The sequence below is a fragment of the Lygodium microphyllum genome, chromosome 2 (genome assembly GCF_053477565.2).
Source record: "Lygodium microphyllum isolate KBCC chromosome 2, Lygodium_microphyllum_v1.1.10, whole genome shotgun sequence".
In the NCBI taxonomy this organism is placed as follows: domain Eukaryota; kingdom Viridiplantae; phylum Streptophyta; class Polypodiopsida; order Schizaeales; family Lygodiaceae; genus Lygodium; species Lygodium microphyllum.
In genome coordinates, this window is record NC_141136.1 from 14,559,733 (window position 1) to 14,572,765 (window position 13,033).

At 41.2% G+C, this 13,033-nt stretch overlaps 1 protein-coding gene across 1 annotated transcript in view; it reads left to right on the top strand.

The window, feature by feature from the left end:
• HRS1 (Histidyl-tRNA synthetase 1) overlaps positions 1 to 12,717 on the top strand; it is a 108,222-nt gene extending 95,505 nt beyond the window's left edge. Inside the window, exons 6-12 of the mRNA XM_087691253.1 lie at positions 10,117 to 10,209; positions 10,378 to 10,452; positions 10,637 to 10,754; positions 11,025 to 11,167; positions 11,406 to 11,534; positions 11,672 to 11,835; positions 11,926 to 12,717. Of these exons, the coding sequence (XP_087547379.1) occupies positions 10,117 to 10,209; positions 10,378 to 10,452; positions 10,637 to 10,754; positions 11,025 to 11,167; positions 11,406 to 11,534; positions 11,672 to 11,835; positions 11,926 to 12,088 (885 nt within the window). The 3' untranslated portion in view covers positions 12,089 to 12,717. The remainder of the gene's footprint in view (positions 1 to 10,116; positions 10,210 to 10,377; positions 10,453 to 10,636; positions 10,755 to 11,024; positions 11,168 to 11,405; positions 11,535 to 11,671; positions 11,836 to 11,925) is intronic.
• Positions 12,718 to 13,033: the final 316 nt, after the last annotated feature.

Genomic DNA, 13,033 nt, shown 5'->3' on the forward strand with positions numbered 1-13,033 from the left:
CTTTACCTCTGAGATACGATACATGTCTTAACAAACTGTTTTCCATTATGCCTCAAAGCTAGCCAATAAAAGAAATGCTCCATTGACTTGATCGTGGCATCAATACCTTTGTGTCTTGCATATGGAGGAACATGACTTTCAGTGATAACTCTTGGCCTTAATTGCTTTGTGACACATAGTCGTCCATGCATCATCAGAAAACCATCTCTTAGCACAAAGTGCTCATGCCTTTGGCCATTGCAAAGCTGATCATAAACATTAGCAAAGTCCGAATCAGCTACATATTGCTATTTCATGGCATCCAACTCGGTGTGATAAACCATGCTGACAGCTGAAATTTGTGGCTTATGTGACAGTGCATCAGCTACAACATTCTTTTTACCATCAATATGTACAATTTGAAAATGAAACATAGAGAGAAAATTTGCCCATCTCATATGCTTCTCTGATAACTTTGTCTGCGTCAGAAAGTACCTCAAAGTTTGATGGTCTGTTTGCACTATAAAATCAGCCCCCAACAAATAATGTTTCCACGTAGACAGTGCATGAATTACAGCCAAGAGCTCTTTCTCATAAGAACAGCCAAGAGCTCTTTCTCATAGACCTGTAAATTCTTTTTTGCATCATGGAGAATTCAGCTCTTATAAGCCACAACTTGACCGTCCTGCATAAGAACAACCCCAATGCTGTTACCACATGCATCACATTGAACTCTGAATCACTTCCTTAGATCGGGTAACACAAGCACATGATCTGAAGTCATATTTTCCTTGAACTTTTCAAATGCTGAAATTTCCACTGCTGTCCATCTAAATGGCGCATCCTTCTTTTGCAAGGCATACAATGGAGATGTAATTTCAGCAAACCCGTGTACATACTTCCTATAGTAAGAACATAAACCCAAGAAGCTGTGGATCTCATGTACATTTCTCAAAGGTGGCCATGATCGTATTGCTTCAACCTTTGCAGGGTCCATGCGAATACCATCAGTCGATACAATATGCCCCAAAAAGTGGATTTCATGTAAGATGAATTCACTTTTCTTGTCATTGATAACCAGCCTATGGTCACGCAGTTCATTGAAGACAATATACAAGTGTTTTCTATGCTCTGCCTCGTTCTTTGAATAGGCAATCATGTCGTCAAAGAAAATTCCCACAAATCCTTTATGTGGCTTGAAGATACGATCTATCATCCGATTAAAAGTGGCAGGAGCATTCGTAAGTCCAAAAGGCATAACAAGAAACTTATACAATCCAAAAAATGTCCTAAAAGCTGTCTTAGACACATCTTCTGGTCTAATGCGTATCTGATGATACCCAATTTTCAAATCTATACGGCTAAATATGGTTGCCCCTTGCAATCTATCCATAACATCATCGATCCGAGGAATCGGAAAGCGATTCTTTATTGTGATCTTGTTCAAAGTACGATACACATACGCCATTAACCATTCTTTTTCTGCACCAAAAGCACTGGAGAACAAAAAGGAGATGAGCTAGGCTGAATTACCCCTTTTTCTAACAGCTCATTTACTTGAGTCATAATCTCTTGTTGGACTGCACTGACTCTGTAGGGTGGCTTATTAGGTGGGCTACTTTCAAGGATAAGATCTTTGCCATGATATTCTGGCCTTTCAGGCGGTAGCTGCCCTAGAAATGACTAAGAGAAGCAATCAACATACATTTTCAAAAATGACATGCGATCCTTCTCTAACTTAGACATGTTCCGAACATTCTCACTATTATCTTTATCCTTAGTAAAAACCAAGTATAGTGAAAGATAATTTTTCATTACTTTAGAAATGGCGGCTGCAGATACAATAAGGATAGATTCACCTTTCAACTTTACATCAAGTGTGAGTACCTTTCCCTTATGTTGAATAGTGATCTTTTTTGCAGGAGAATCAATCAGTGCATGCATACGGTGACACCATGGCATACCAAGCAATACATCACAATCCTCAAGTGGAGCAATGAAGAACTCTTCGCTGTCCACATATCCTTGTATATGCAACGAAAGCTTTTCAATGAGCGGTGTGACGGGCTCTGCATTGCCTTTACATGCCATTCCAACTTTCCCTATGGGTCCCATCTCATCCTCCTTGATGCCTAGACGGACGGCCATGTTAACAGAGATGAAGTTGGCTCGTGCACCATTATCAAAGAAAATCAATGTATGGTGATCCCTGATTTTTTCCCATGCTTTGCACAATTCAGTAGCATCATCATTGGGCCGATCACTAACAACATCGGGCACCAATCCCACTGATGATGTAGGCTTATTTCCTTTAGAATCTCCCTAATTTTTTGATTTTCCAGCTTGCTGCCTATTGGGACAATCCCTTGCAATGTGTCCCTTCTGTTCACAAATAAAACATTTATATGCAGCCATCAATTCTCTACGTTGTACCAATGTTTTCGAGCCCTTTCTTTGTTGTTTTGGTCTCTTTTCAGGCTGATTTTCAGATCTGTCCCTTTTCTCAGCCTTTTAAACAACTTTTTATTCTGCTTCTCCCCACTCTCTAGGAAGCCCGAATCCTTCCCACGCAGCAAAGCATCGGATGTAGCAGTAGTCTCTATAAGCTGAGACATGCTAGACACGGTGGATTTAATACAAAAATCCCTGATTCCTTTGGGTAGTCCACAAACATATTTTTCAACTTGCTCATGAAGGGATACGGGGCGATAAGAAGTAATAGGCAGCAATGCATCCCAAAACTTCTTATTATATTGCTCCAAATTCTTACATTCCTTAGCATCCAACTTATTTCAAGTTGTCATGATGTCCATCTCAAAGGTACTTATCAACCAATTCGATGCAAACATTTGCTTGAATTGTACCCACGTTGACGGTGCGCTACCTTGCATCAAAAGAGTGGATCACCATTGTAATGCATTCCCTTTCAAGAAAGTGGGTGCCTTTCGAATTTTTGAGAACTCCTAAAGTTTCCCCCTGAATAGGCTGCATCAAACTGCTGGATGAAAGTTAGAGCTTTCAGCCTATCTTGTACACCGTTAAAGGACTCAAACTTCACTCCTTTTCTACTCTCATTATAGTCTTTTGTTGCCCCTTTGGGTGTCAAGTTGTCATACATTGGCTGTTGCAAAAAGGGTGCATTTGCTGAATTTACATAAAAAACCAATGCCATACGGAGCATTTGCATGACCAACATTCATTCCTTGAGCCCCATAAGCATTTGGGGGTATAGATGCAGTACCAAACATGCTACTTTGTGCCCCAGGGATCAAGCCAATACTACCATACATAGGGTTTTACATATTTCTAGCCATACCCGAATACATTGTGTCTTGCACTCCATGCATTGGTTGTTGCATACCATAGGGATTTGTGCTATACATTCTCGTATGCGGTCCTTGTCCAACCATAGCATGAAAAATCGCGCTTCCACCAATATATCCTGGCTGCCCCATCATAGCTTGCACGCCTAGCTGTCCAAGATCCATTGGATTGGCACTTCCGTGATGGCCTTGCATTTGCATTCCTTGGCCCGTAGATACCAACTCTTTTATTTCATTAGCATCTTTGGGAGCTTCAAATGAAGGGTTTGGCATTCTCTTCGGTGTATCTTGCTGTCCCGAAGGTGAAGAGGATGTCTTCTTCTTATTGCCTTTGCTGTCCTTCTTTGGAGCATTAAAAAATCGGGTAAATTGAGGATCCTTTGCCAATTTAGCAAAGAGATTTGCTACTGTCCTCATCTGATTCTTGAATTGGTCATCAAATTCCTCTTTACTTTGCGGGTCATCAACCTCCTTATGCCTTGAAGGACGTCCATCTTGCCCAACAACAACATTTTCAGCTTGCTGTCCATGGTTTGAGCCTTGTCCAAGGTCAGACATTGCATTTCCTTCATTTCCATGTGAATGCTTATACTGAGAGGCATCATCACTGCTTGAGTCCATCTCAGTGTATGAAGACATATTGCTGTAATTTCTCAGCTGAGAGTTAAAATCAACACTAGCACAAAGCTTTGCCTTGCAATCAAGTGCCTCGGGCCCGCCAAATCAAGGGATTGAGTGGTATCCTGGCGATGGAACCATGAAACCAGCCTTCCTTCAATGGATGGGTGGTAAATCCCTAATTACAACTTAATTACAATAGCCAACAGTTAATGCAAATCTGAAAAATACAAATTTACCTACTGATCTTGGACAATGCTACTGCCTTGCCACAACAGTTTGTAGATGCAAAGAACTAAAGAAAATCAGTCATTTACAGCTGCTGCCTTTCCTCAACAGCCTGTAGATGCTCCCTCCTACTGTTGATTGGTCTTCTTCCACCCTTGGCAATCTCAGAAGGTCCTTCAATGGCTGCAAATCAGACCAGCAGTCTCCCCTCCCTCTCTCTTGTGGGGCGAATTTATAGAAATGCCTCTCTCCAGCCTCTAAAGACGTTTTTTAGTCTTGCATGGGCATTTTTCACAAGTGGCAGCCTTTCCAAATGGTTTTTCTAGCATTTTTCGTAATTAAATATTAATTTTCAGTCTTAAAATACTAAAAATTAATCTAATAACTATTTCGGTGCCTTGAAAAATAATCTGATTGGCTAATAATTAAATTGGCTAGGTAACTTTCATTCTCGAGTGTCTTTGCACCATCTTTGATTATCAGATTGGCGTTAGGTACCATTCAACGTCACTTCTTTAGTGTCACCAACTGACACTCATGGCCAAATGGATGATCTAGGCCAATAATTGGCACCGGATACCACCAAGTATCTGTGCGGCATAACTTAGGGCAACTTTTGCCTTTAACATCTCGTGATTTCTTTGGGTCCCAAGCTCGTAAATTTACTTTAATCGTAGTTGCACCTTACATGTGCATCATTTACTTAATCATGTGGTAAAAAATTAATCCATATGTTAAGTGAGGTTTCATAAATACATGTTCTCATGACAGAAGTACATCCACATGTATCTAAAGAAATCATCCACTATCAAAAAGAAGTATAGTGCGCCATTTAAGGCGGCAGTGGATGTGGGACCATAAAGATCTACATGAATGAGTCTAAGGGGCTCACCAACATGAGTGAGAGACTGCTAAGGAAAGGATGTATCATGCTGTTTACCTAGCTGACATGCTTTATAGATCTCTCGAGATAGTTTTAGGCGTGGAATTCCCTCAACTATCCCTTGATGTGACAACTCATAAAGAGAGCGCAGCCAAGATGTCATAAGTGAAATTGCCAAAGATGTGCAGAGTCTGCGGGCTCCCGTGTGGTGGCCAAAGCGTGGAAGTGATGGAACTCCGAATTATTGGTTGTCAGGTCGGTAAGAAAGTGTATCATGTGGTAAAGGCCATAAGCCTATGGCTTGCCGTGAGCAATCACTAAACTAGTCTAAGTGTCGAGGGTCTCGATTGTAGTCACAGTGAAGAAAACTGCTCGTCCGAATTGGCAAAGCTGCTGAACGGATAACAAGTTCACCCAAGTTAGGGAACATGATAGACATCATCCAGCGAAGCGAGATCTAGACTGAGGTTAGTGGGAAAATTGACTCGACCCTAGGCATGAATCTTGATCGAGGAGTTGTTTTCTACACGGACACTCACGGTTGCAAGGGCTCGAGAAATGAAAATATTTGCTTTAGGAGTCATGTGATGGATAGCTCCATTGTCCACAAGACAAATATGTGCTGAAGTGCTCGGTTATGATGAGTGGGTCTTTGTAGGCACCTCATGAGGAGGCAATTAGTAGATGTGAACGAGACTTGCATTGGATGTCTCTAAGGAGACGATTTGGGCCTTTGTAGACTAGTTAGACAAACCCTTTGGAGTTGAGTAGTTCATTGATTGTGTTGACTGATTGGTGGCAGTGTAGGTTTGGCCTCGCCATTGCCTTTGCTGAGGGTTGCCACCACCTTACTTCCCCTGTTGGAAATTATCCGATTGGGGTGTGGGGGTTTGATTCTTGGATTTTGATTGTATGTCTCTTGTCTTAGATCGATACTCGTCGTTATAATGACCAGCCTTTGGACAATGCTGATAATACCTTTTTTTTTTAGATACATTTTGCCATCCAGGTTTAAGTGTTGATTGAGTGTTTCCTTGCGATTCACTAGCCTTGCTTTGATTTTGATTTTGATTTGAGTTTTATTTGCCCTTGCCCTGTTGCCCCCTTTGAGAAGATGAGTCCTCTCTCTCGAGGACATGTTATGAAATTGATTGAACAACTGTGCGTAATGCAACAACTGACACTCAAACTCATAAAATATGGGCATTTGAGGTTGTGAAATCACTCGCTGCATGAAATGGAAATATTTTCTTCTTAGCTTGTTAAAAAATAGGGTAACCTAATTGTTAGAGGACTTAGGAGCCCTAGTGGTTGAGAACTCATCGAGGAGACGCGGCTACTTGGCCAACTTGACTTTCAAGTCATCCTTGTGTGTGATTTTGAAATTTTAAAGCTCATGATCCAAATTGATGCCACGGGTCCTATATGGAGCCGCATAGTGGTTAGTCAAGTGTGCCTAACACTTGGATGCTAAGTCAAAATATTGAAGCTGAGAGTCAAATTCAGGCAATAAGCCTTGCATGAGGTCAACAATAGCGGAGGTGTTATAAGCCTTCCATGAGCGGATGGCCTCGTATGGAACAAGGGTGGAATCAGGTTGGGGTTTAAATCCCTGTACTAAATCCCATAGGTTCTGAGACTCCACAATCTAATACATGCCTCATCAAATTTGACTAAGTGGTGTAGTTTAACCCATTGAAACGAGTCTTGTCGTTAAATGCATGCTTGGCAGATGAGCTAGAACCATGAGGTATCTATGAAGATGGATAGATGGGATAAAATGGAGGTGGTGGTGGTGGATAAGGAGGAGGAGGGGGTAAAGATGAATAGGCGGAAATAGGTTGATGATGTCCAGTGAGTGCTGATTGTTGCGGAGGTACCGAAACGGACATAGATCCATATGATACCGTAGGTGTAGGTGGAAGCACTGGGACATGAAAGCCTTGTCCAAATGTCGGCTGGGGTACAACATAATGCTCGGATAGTCCACTAGTCAATGCCATATAGGCGAATTGCGATACCAAAGGATCTACACACAAGTATGTCTACGATGCACTCTTAGACGAATAACCCGAAAGTGTGTGTGTGGGAGGTCGAGTCTCTGTCGTCATAGGTACGCCACTTGGAAATGGGTATATAGATGTCCTAAAGGTTGTGCCCAAATGTATAGAATCTCTTGGTGTGGTGTGTGGTGGATAATGTGGTGCACTTAATGGAAGTGGAAAGGAGGGTGCAACCGAAGATGAGGGAGGGATGGGTGGGAGCCCAAATGAATTTGTGATAGATGCTGTTGTGGGAAACATGGTGGGTTTCTTTTGTCCATTAAATGCATTAGATGAAGATGTACCCACTCCAAATTGACCATGAGAAATAAAATCATTTGAAGGAAAAGAAAGGGATGGAATACTTAGAAGTTTTTTTTAAAGCTTCTTACCTAGTTTTGAGTTCATAGAGAGATATTTGGCTTTCTCATTAGTTGGCATAAGAATCTGAACTAATAAGGTTCGTACTTGGCATTGGAGAAAAGTGCTGTGGTAGTGATGTGTAATTTGAGCTAGGTTCCAATTGCGGATGGCCGGTTTGTAGCGGAGATTCCGAAGGTCTTGTAGGATCATTAGTTTTGTGCATTAAATCTAAAGAAGAAAACTCAAGCTCACCTTCAACCTCTTGCTAAGCCCTATGCATAAGGATGAGATCGTACTCAGCAGCATAAATTTGATATGGTATGTGGACTCGCATGGGAGTCTGATTATTCTTCACCCATGGCAGATCGGGAAATAGCAAGTTGAGAGACCCAGTCTTGATCATTTCTGTCCATGTTTGGCTGTGGAGATTGGAGTGGTATTGTGAATGTGTTTGAAGTCATCTGACCCTTTTGTTATTTTTGCTTTCACAAATGAGCTTTCTGATCAAATGCCAAAGTTTCTCAAAGAGTACCTAGCTTTGATACCATGTGAAGAAATGCTCTAAACGGAAAAAAACACAAAACCAATCGTACGACAAAGCATAGACTGTTAAACATAGAAGATAGTTAGGGTTAGGGCTAGGGTAACTCATAGACAGTGAACACAATGAATAATGAAGTGAATGAATATTGAATGTGCTGTGCTCATGTAGCAAACACACTATGCAGTGAATACTGAACCTCGAACTCTCATATCTTTGGGATCAAGGCAGAGGTTATGAGTTGTAGAGTTTGTTGTACTTCGAACGGATCTCGAATCACAGGAAAAGCAACTCTAAGTGTTGAACACCAGTAAACGCAGCCAAAGAAGGTTGGTTCTGATGGAGACGGTAATGCATAAGAGAGAAAGACTAAAAATGCAAGTACTTGAGGAGAGAGAAAGATTGGGAAATTGCTGTTAAGTGCAAATGCAGCCTTTGGAGGAGAGAGAAGATCAAGGCGGCAACCTGAAACTGTAAATGCAGCCTATGGAGGAGAGAGAAGATCAAGACGATAGTTCTAGACTGCTGATGACCTGTAGGTGACAACTCCAGGGTACCTGGTGATAGCTGCAAATGGTGATGAAGGGTCGAATTAGGTGTCAGATGGTAGTAGATGGTTGGTGACTGTGATGTCCTCCGCGAAAGGGGTGTGGGTAGTAAAGATATGGCTCCGAAAACTTGCAAATATGAGATTAAGGGAAAGTGGTGGGCTGCATGTCTACTTATAGAAAGTTCGGGGCACTCAATAAGAGGGTTTCTTTATTAATTAAGCATATTTTGGGGCTGTTAAAGTTAGGCTAATGCATTTTTAGCTCAACAAAGAGGAGAGACTCAGATGAATGAATGAAATAATAAAGTGAATCTAATGCAAGGGTGCTGTTGCATGAAAGATGCCTTGGAGCAGGAAGACTGCTGAAGAAGCCTGTAAAGTCTGCAAACACAAGGATGATAAGGTGTGGCCTAGAGTAGGGAGATTGTCATCGAAGGGTTAGGAGCCTTTGTGTCTGCAAACGTAGGTGTTAGGACTGATGGCAGCTGCTAGGGAGTGACAATGGAGGTGAAGGAAGAGCCAGAAATTGAAATCGCAAATGTAGCAGCTTTTGATGCTGATCTGTAGTGGAGGTCGCCAGCAATGAAGGAGATCCCAAATGCAGCAAATGCAAATGGGTGAAGTCTCCTGATTGGCAAACGCAGGGTGCAAGGGGTGATAATCTGTTGCTAGGTGATGGAGAGCTGCCCAAATAGCCTAATGCAAACTGATGCAGCTGCCTAGAGGAGAAGAAGCTGATGCCCACTGTGTAGGAAGGTTGCTACTGTATAGAATGATGTGGTTTCTCAACAGTGTGAAGTATGTAGTAGTCAAATGCAAAATAAGCCTGATCGAGATGATATTCTTGTGACTTGCAAACTCAATGTATAGTAAACTGCCCACTTACCTGGTACATACAAGAAGTACCCGCTATAAGGTATTAAGGTCTATTGTCAATTTCTCCACGAGTTACAATTAAACTATCACTAACTGCTCCATTGCTCATGGTGACCTCTAGTCTAGCTATGATGCATTAGAACTGCAGTTGTGTCTCTACTCTGCCAGACCAAGTGCCAGCCCGCAGCATATGAGAATCCCTAGTTACCTTGGTGGCAGTTTGATTGATTAATTTTGCTCAACCCTACCAAAAAAGAAGAAACAGCAATAAAAAAGGTGATCTACTGTGTATCTGCTAAGCTGGTTTAGTGTACATGACTTGTAGGAAGAGCTCACACTGATAATCTAACCGAGTACTTACAATGCACCTTTTAGGCCTAGAAAGTACAATACAGGTTACATACAACTGTGCCGGGGTTGCATGGGAAGACAGGTTTTCTCTAGGTAAAGGCTTATGAGGCTGTGCCACCACGACTGAGGAGGTCAGTTCTGAACAGCTGTATTGGCTTCAATTTGTTATGACTTGCATGACTGATGGCAGGTTTCTTATTGTCAATTCTTGATGCATGCCTATTTTAATCACATAAATGCTGGTTGTAAACTAGAACAAGAGTAGGTACTCCCAAAATGTTAGCCTCTAATTATGCTCAACTTTGATGGCTCCCGACAATTCTGTGTCAGATGTTAAATATATTTTCTCTGTTCATTTGCAGGCAGAAGCAGAATTGCTCTCAGCTATTGTCACTTTCTTTACGAGTGTTGGAATAACTAGTGATGATGTAGGGATCAAAATATCTAATCGTAAGGTTTGTCATCATTTAAGCAGACATGCGCTCTTTTACATCTTATTTGGCTTATTTGTTCCTCACAGTTATTTGTGGCTCCTGCTTTTCTTAGTGTAGATCTTGTTTAGCAATCTCCTCCTCAGTGATGTTTACGGAGGCTGAGTAGAATAAATCTGGATAAGTTCGCAGGTTCTCCAGTCTGTTCTCAATCAGTTTGAATTGCCAGACAATTCCTTTGCTTCGGTCTGTGTTATTGTTGACAAGGTCATCTTCTCACTCTTACACGTGGTTTGTCTTTAAAAACTGGTAAAGATTCATTAATTCTTTTTGGTGGCATTAATTTGCTCACTCTGAGCGGCTAGCAATGCATTTTCTCATTTGTGAGGGATAGCATTTTAGCAAATATTGTATATTCTGTACCTGTGTTGTTTCTTTAATCTTTGAGCAGATGGAAAAGATTCCTCGAGCAGACGTTGAGGAAGAACTAACGAAGCTTGGAGTATCCAAAGATGCAGTGGAAGGTATTCTCAGAGCACTGTCTATTCGATCACTACCTGAACTTGAAGGTATATTCAAGTCTTTCTTTGCTACAGTGTAGATAGTTTTCATTATCATAAGCAAATTTTTTCTTTGAGAGCTGGGATTGTACTAATTTCTTACATGTATGTATGATAGCAGCACATGTTTTTGCCTGGCTTCATGATGGAAATCACACAACCTTTTGTCTTCCTAGTGTTCCTTTTCCTGTTTGTGTTGCCTTTGTGTGAGCTTGATGAATGGTGTTGTGTTTATGTTCAACAAGTTTTAGCTGTCCATCTAACAGTCTGTCTTGGTAGACTTACTGGGATCTGAAAATGATGCTGTCATGGAGCTGAATCAGCTGTTCAACATAGCGACTGGTTATGGCTTTGCTGACTGGTTGTCTTTTGATGCATCTGTTGTTCGAGGACTAGCTTACTACACCGGCACTGTATTTGAAGTATAATTTGACCATCCTTTTCTGTAGTTTTCAATCATGTGAGATTACAATGCTGTTTAATAAAATGTATAATGTAGGTGCGCAGAGCTAATTCAATGTACACAAAGTTAGATTTGTGAAGAGAAACTTGTTTTGGAGAATGCATACAATGTATCGCATATGCTGAGAGAGAAAACATCTTCAACATATTGCATGATGGCAATCATTTTGTTCATTAATCTGGAAACTTCTGTCCCAGGGTTTTGATAAAGATGGTAAGCTCCGGGCTATTTGTGGAGGTGGTCGTTATGATAAACTTCTGTCAACACTAGGAGGTCAGGAAGCTCCAGCATGTGGTTTTGGGTTTGGAGATGCAGTCATAATGGAGGTCATTTTTTTCTCTATCAAGCTCATGCAGTACTTTAAGAAACTCACTTTACCTCAGTTGTTATCACACCCACATCGGGTTTGTAGCAATGTTCTCCTTAATTATATCTCACTTTTGCATTTATTTCGATTGATCAGTTGCTGAAAGAGAAGAATCTCGTTCCATCTCTTCACTTAGAGGTCGAATTTGTTATCGTACCACTGGAGGATAGCCTTCGTCCACAGGCCGGCATGCTTGCGACTCGTTTGCGCAAGTCGGGGCATGTTGTCGAACTTGTGCTTGAAAGCAAACGACTGAAATGGTGAGGCATCTATTGTATGACTTTTTATTTTGGTATGTAGTCATGTCTGCAATTGCATTCAATTGTTCACTTGTATGTGAGATATGGCAGGGCCTTCAAGCATGCTGAACGGCTGCAAGCCAGACACATGGTTTTATTGGGAAGTAGTGAGTGGCAGCGCGGTTGTGTAAGAGTAAAGAATCTACTCTCAAGAGAGGAGAGGGATGTTTCAATTGATGATTTTGTTGCAGAAGTTTCCGACACAAAAGCATGATTCCTTAGCAACTCTTAGCTTAATATAGCTTAGGGTTGGTTCTTGCTGAGAAATTGGCATTTTCAAGCCAGTTCACTGCTCTCTCCACTTTTTCTTATGTAAAGGAGCACATGGGTATCAAAAGCACTTTACAGAGCCTACAAGCTAACTTGTGAACTCTCAAGGAAAGAGGTTCACATGACTTTGGTAGCTTTTCTCTGTGTTGATAAATAGGAAAGGCCTTTGCAAGAGCTTTTTCTAAAGAGGCTCATTAATCTTCTGGACTCGGGAGAACATGTCGTAAGTTGTTGTCTTGAATAAAGTTTTGGTCAATCCCTTACCTCCCTATTGATCTCCTCTGGGGTGGAGTATTTGAATACACGCTCTAAAGCTAAATAGAGATGCTGAACGAAGAGCAGCATGATTGATTAATGTGTAGACCAGGCATAATTCCGCATACAATCTGTACCAAAGGGAATTGGGTTACAATGTCAGCTCAATAATCTCAATTCTAGTTGTTAAATGGGTTATTTGTCCTACTATTTGTCCGAATTGTTGTGAGATGCAAGTGCTGATAGGCCAAAATTTGGTCTTCAAACATAGTCCTGGACAATGAAAAAAAGTACTGTCAGAGTCAATGGCACATCAAAAATTACTTGAGGCAGAGAACAAGCATATGCAAGTAAGCAATTAAGTAAAATCAAGTTGCTCCAAATACTCTTTCAACAAAAAGGAAAAAAAATAAGGGTAATGCTCTTGCGCATGATAGTGCACCCTTGTTTATATGGAGTTGAATGTCAATACAGTGAGTGTCTTGGCGTATATTGTTAGGTTATTTGAGATGCTATTGTGCCAGCATTTATTATATGTTGTAAATGACCATGTGTAAAGGATGAAGTGGAAATCCCAAAGTAGGGTGTGTAAGTATGCCAAGCGCTGCAATACTATTTTTAGCCTCTAATTTGA